Source organism: Nicotiana tomentosiformis, chromosome 2, assembly GCF_000390325.3.
Source record: "Nicotiana tomentosiformis chromosome 2, ASM39032v3, whole genome shotgun sequence".
Classification (NCBI taxonomy): Eukaryota; Viridiplantae; Streptophyta; class Magnoliopsida; order Solanales; family Solanaceae; genus Nicotiana; species Nicotiana tomentosiformis.
In genome coordinates this window covers 106,181,648-106,187,647 of record NC_090813.1, presented here as the reverse complement: position 1 = coordinate 106,187,647, position 6,000 = coordinate 106,181,648, and the positions used below count along the sequence as shown (strand labels likewise).

Sequence of the window (6,000 nt, the reverse complement as noted above, 5' to 3'; positions counted from 1 at the left end):
CTGGTTGGAATCGGATATCATAGGTCTCGGGAATCATGATTCTTTAATGTTTCTTATGGCTGACACAAACTCCACTATACTGATGTTGAAGTTATATTCCGATAACTTGGGGTAAGAAGGATCCTGAGACCCCGACGTCTCTTTATCCTGTAGTGATCTATTATTTCGACCGCGATCGGTCCCCCTGTCAATGATGAACTTGTTTGTTGTCTGAAAGTTTCTGTCACGGCCTTCGGTCCGCTCGTAGGGCAAAAATCGGCCCCTCGAAGTCCGTCTGTCTGCATCGTAGTCATCCTTTAATTTTTCTCTGCTCTTCTCCCGTCCTTTGGCTGGTGATATGGAACCGGCCTAGTCATCTTCGATCCTTATCTTTTACTCGTATTGGCCGTGGACATTTGCCCAAGTTATTACTTGAAACTTAAGCAAGCTCTCCTTCAACTTTCGGGGCGTGTCTAAGCTTCTTGGATTCAATCCTTTAGCGAATGCTTCAGCTGCCTATTCGTCTGGGACAGCCAGGAGCAACATTCTTTCTTTCTGGAACCGGGTAACGAACTCTCGTAGTAATTCAGATTCTCCCTGTGAGATCCTGAATATGTCGGCCTTTCGAAAATGTATTTTTCTGGCACCGACATGAGCCTTGATGAAAGAATCTGCGAGCATCTCAAAGGAATCTATGGAATGCTCCGGTAACAATGAATACCACGTTAGGGCTCCCATCGTGAGAGTTTCTCCAAATTTCTTTAGCAGCACAGATTTAATTTCGTGAGGAGCTAAGATCATTTCCTTTTACCGCCATTATGTAGGTGGTAATATACTCCTGTAGGTATGAAGTCCTATCATACTTTGGCACTTCAATCATTTTGAACTGCTTCGGGATTAGTTCTGGTGCCGCACTTGGCTTGTACGACACTTGAGTATACTTCTTCGAGTCTGGGCCTTTCAATATTGGTGGCGCACCAGGGATTTGGTCCATGTGGTCGTTTACTTTCCTCGTAAACCGTAAAAGTTTATTCTTGAACGGGTCATTCTCGTTGTTGAGGCCGGATCTGCTCCCCCAGCCCCGTTGGAACCAGCTTCACCCTTAGGAGTGTTATTGCCGACTCTCTGCGTTGTTTGGTTTGCAGGAACAACTGGAGGAATTGGATCTCGTCTATTTGCGTTATTCGAAGCCCCAAATAGCGCTTGCTTCAGTTCTGTCATAACCTGATCCTGCCGTGTGAGATGGCCTAGAATGATTGCATGTTGTTCTCGCAGGACCCTCACCGCATCCGCGACGTGCTCCTCATCAGCATCATCGGGAGTTGTATCCCGAACCTGTCAAGGGTACTGCCTGTCATGCATCGGCGTGGAGTCATTCTCCTCATTGCAGGTGCCACTGATTGAATCCTCGAAATGAGACTGATCCCCTCGAATTCTAAGACAAAATAATCAAATCGCGTTAGTAAAAAAGGCAAGGATCAATTTAATTGCACGACTGTCTAGGCCCCACGGTGGGAGCCAAATTATTTACTCATAAAATGGTACAATTGAATTTATATGTGGTTTCTAGACAAGTGAACTAATTTAATCCTGAAATAATACAATAATTGAAAAAATGTACAATACTTAGCCTTGAAATATAGATGAAACAACAAAGATGACAGTTCCAGGAATAAGGTCTACGGGCACAACAATGATGAGATAAAAAAGCAAGAAAGTAAGATTGTATTAAGCTTTGTATAGAATATAGTATCAATTTAGCCAGAAAATTCGTATCCCTTACAACGATAACTGAGCTCACTATTTATAGCTATGTCTAGGAAATGAGGTCATAGGATCGTATCCTCCTTTAATGTCCATTATGAGGGTCATTGATGAAGACGTAATGGTGAACATAAATGCCAAATTTTCTATAACGGACCGTTGCTCTTAATCCGGTAGAATATTCCCTATTAAATACTACCGGGAGCAGAGCATTTAACACACCTTTATGAACGTTATGCTTTCCGGTGACAACAGGAATGGTTGCGTTCGGTCTTCGGTCATCCCCGTCTTGGGTTCCACGTGTCCTCCCTTTAGACGATCACGTGTCATATCATATTTTACCCTACACAGACGTGCAGTGTGATGTTGAAGAGTCCCACGATAAGGAGGATGGATGATCTCATTAATATATGATTTGAATAATTTTCAACTTTTGAATTAACTTTTGGTTTGAAGTAAACCATTTCTTTAATAACATAAGATAGAGAGAATATGATAATTGGGGAGATATTCCACCTTTTTCTGTCCATTTCTTTAACAACATAGAGATATAGAGAGAACATAATAATTGAGGGATATTCCACCGTTTTTTTTCTCTTTTGTTTTCTTTCTGCCTATTTTTGCAGTCAACTCTTTGATTCAATCAAGTATAAAGACACATAAAGACACAAGAATTTTCTGCACTTGATCTGACAGATACCAGCTGAAACTGAAAAAGCCTTTTGCTCTAAATAAGGTAAGCTTCCGCCGCTTTTCAATTACGAGACCCTATGATTGATCCCCTTTGTATATGTTTACCCAAATCTCTATGTTACTAAATACTTTTTGTGATTGGAATCCATGTGTAGATTGGAAAAATCTAAACCTGAGATGGATTTTTCATCTGCTAAATGGTGGGCTGAAATGGTAAGACAAAATCATACTTTAATGTATATAGTAGTACTAAGTTTTACAAAAATACTCATATTGCTTCAAAGAGTCCTCTTTAATTTGATATTAATAGCTTTGAAATGATTAATACAGGAGACGATGAGTACGGATGATCATGCATTCATCAATCACTGTCAAATGATGACCCAATTAGACGAATTGCCTTTCAGTAAGCCCTTCTCATCCTCTTGCACGTCCTACGATATTCAACCTTCTCATGCTGCTGCTGGAATATTGGACGTGAAGTCATCCTTTTGCGGCTATGCTACTGAAACTCACCAAATGACCTCTTTTTCTCCTCCTCCTCTTAATTCCTCTAGCGTCTTTTCTTCCTGCAAATTCAACTTGCCATCAGCCAATACTACTGTTGCCACAAACCACTTGGAAAATTTGAACTACACCTCAGTCAAGACTGAGTTGACATCTGGAACTACCCTAAACTTCTCGTCTTCAGTTTCTACGGATTCTGATGATTTTGGTGATAGCCAAAATCTAATCCGGGCCTTGGGATTTGGTTCTGCTGATACTACTACTCAGAAGAAGAGTTACAATAGGACTAGTTTGCAGGCACAAGACCACGTTATGGAAGAAAGAAAGCGAAGAGAACGCCTCACTCAACGCTTCATAGCTTTATCTACCCTCATCCCTAACCTCAAGAAGGTAAATTCTTTTTTATGTTTGGGTCATATTGTGTGAATCACTACTTTAATTTAGGTGGTGAAAAACCTGTATGTAGTGACTTATAATTTTGGGTGATTGTTGAATCAACAGTTAGACAAAGCATCAGTACTTGGAGATGCGATCAAACATATTAAACAGCTTGAAGAACAAGTAAAAACCCTCGAGGAGAAAGCCAAGAAATGTAACGAGGAACCAGTGGTTGCAGTGAAGAGACCTCGCCTGGCCTCCAGTACTTCTGACCACTCATCTTCTGAAGACAACGTCTCCAGCGTTAGCACAGACCGATCACAACCAGATATTAAAGTTAGAGCTTCAAATGGGAATATTCTGATTAGCATTAGTTGCAAAAAGCAAACCGGGATAATAAAGGAAATATACAGCCAAATAGAGAAGCTCAATCTCTCTATTATTAGCAGCAGTGTCATCCCTTTTGCCTACAGCACCACCCACATAACAATTATTGCTCAGGTACTAAATTAACCCTATAGTTCGTTCAGCTATCAATTAATTCAATTGCCGTATATATCTGATAGTGAAAAATTAGCTTTTATAAGGGTTAAAATAAACTGCAACAACAGATAATCATCTATTGTAAGCCTTACTATGATAATTTGGAAAATAAAGTAAATAATTTTCTGTATCAAATTTTTATACACTTGCAGTATAATCTTTTTAAACTCTTCTTGATATTTTGTTTCATAATTTTAAACAGATGGGTCATGAATTGGGCATGACAGCAAAAAATGATGCGAATAGAATACGTGCGGCTATAATGAAGCTCATCGGCGGCCAGGAAGAAGAAGCTCCATTTACATCATAGAGAATTTCGAGATATCTAGAAGTAAATGGCTTTGCATATGTTCCCATCAATAAAATATTAAGTGATATATATAATGTTCAAAAGATAAGGATAGAGGCTATTTTTTGGATCAAGATCACCTGGAACTGGGGTCATAATGACATGGTTTACGGTTAATGGTTTCCATAATTGTGGAGTGATGTGCTTTGGCTTTTATGTGTGTGCTACTAGTTTGGATCCTTTTTTTCAATTTCCTCACGAGGTACAAAGGGGACCGGCTCCTCTTGTTTGACTAGTCATGGAATTCCACTAACTAATGTTTTTCTTTTGTGTAAACTATACTGTATTTATTTTCTTTTTTCTAGTCTGATTTAAAAGGAATGTAACCTTTATTTATTTAGTAAATTTTTTATTTTTATTTTATCTTTAATGGTGTTCTCTTATAGAAGTGACATAGCATGTTAATTAAGACATAAGATTCAAAGAATATTTTTGATATGTTATCATATTTTTAATATAGCATTACTTATAAAAAGTTTTTTTTTATATTCTTAAATAACTTCGTAGTAAAGTTAAGACACATAAGGGAGTATGTTTGATCACTTAGCAACATGTAATAGTAAGTGTAAACACGTTAGGGAACTCTTCTAGTATGAAATTGGTACTTTTATATTATGGCAAATTTCTTGGAGTTCTTTCCTTTTTCTTTTAATTATCTTCTAACTTTCAAGATAAAAACTTAACAAAGTTATACAGATGAACACTAAATGCGTTCATCGTCTTGAACATTTTTTAGTATTATTGTACGGAAAGTAACTGATTATCTCATTGTGATAACTAATGAGAATATGTGATTTAGTTTATCTCCCACTTAATTGTTGGAAAAAGTAAAAAGACACGGAAGAAAGACATGGAAATTAAACCCCTTCACATTTACTCAGGAAATTAAATATTTAAAATCCTAAACAGATAATTACGTGTCTTAGTTTCTCAACTGTTTAAACTTTAAAGAAAGTGTTAACAAAAACGAAAAGAAAATATACTCTTCACACTTTGTCGTCGACGCAAAAATGCAACAAAGATAAAACAGAATCCGAATCCCTTGCATTAAACTAGCAAGCTCTCGCGGGGGAAAATAATAAGTAACTAGGTTATTAAAGAAAGAAGTATATGCTAGGTTCCAAACCCTTCATATTATGCTACTTCGAGATCCACTATTGCTTTTTTTTTTCTTTCTCCATTTGCATGTCATCTACCATTTTTCCCTTTTATTTTTATTCTTAATTTCTCCTTTTAAAGGCCAAAACTTTCTTTGCAATTCACATTTTTACTTTTTTGGCATAAAGTGATCTTCAACTTCAACCTTTAGTTTGCATCAACTGCCAAGTGGGCTCTTCACAAAATTATAAACATCCCTAGAATGTACATGGACCGGGTTGGTTCGGTTTTTATCAAAACCAAACCAAATTAAAATAACTATATCAGTTTGGATTGGTTCGGTTTTGTCGGATTTTTCGAATTTTCGGATTTTTTATTACTTAAATATTATTTCAATCTTACTTTGTTAAATATTTGATAAGTAAATATATATTTAGTAAAAATATAAAAAAATTGACAAGCATATTATCGATTAAAATATTCTTAGGCTAGAATTCTATTAGTAACACATAATAGTTATTTTTTTAGTCGTCTGACAATAATTTTTCGTTGATGTACACTTTCAGGTTAAACCGAATTTAGTAATTAAACATAAAAATCAATATGATATATAAATATTAATAATCACTTCACATTCGAAAAAGATATAAAATTTAATAGATTTTAACATATGATATGCATATGGAAGA

The 6,000-nt window shown here is 36.5% G+C and overlaps 1 protein-coding gene across 1 annotated transcript; it reads left to right on the top strand.

Moving 5' to 3' along the window:
* Positions 1–2,285: 2,285 nt before the first annotated feature.
* On the top strand, positions 2,286–4,583 carry LOC104104867 (transcription factor bHLH18-like). The gene is made up of 5 exons (XM_009613054.4): positions 2,286–2,479; positions 2,592–2,649; positions 2,767–3,333; positions 3,445–3,822; positions 4,067–4,583. The coding sequence occupies exons 2-5, from the start codon at positions 2,614–2,616 to the stop codon at positions 4,172–4,174; spliced, it is 1,089 nt and encodes a 362-aa protein (XP_009611349.1). The 5' UTR covers positions 2,286–2,479; positions 2,592–2,613; the 3' UTR covers positions 4,175–4,583.
* Positions 4,584–6,000: the final 1,417 nt, after the last annotated feature.

Bases quoted from the DNA above. Each gene is read 5' to 3' on its own strand.
- LOC104104867 (XM_009613054.4), top strand. From the start codon at position 2,614: ATGGATTTTTCATCTGCTAAATGGTGGGCTGAAATG. The intron at 3,334-3,444 runs GTAAATTCTTTT...TTGAATCAACAG, and splicing joins TCATCCCTAACCTCAAGAAG to TTAGACAAAGCATCAGTACT. The intron at 3,823-4,066 runs GTACTAAATTAA...AATTTTAAACAG, and splicing joins ACATAACAATTATTGCTCAG to ATGGGTCATGAATTGGGCAT.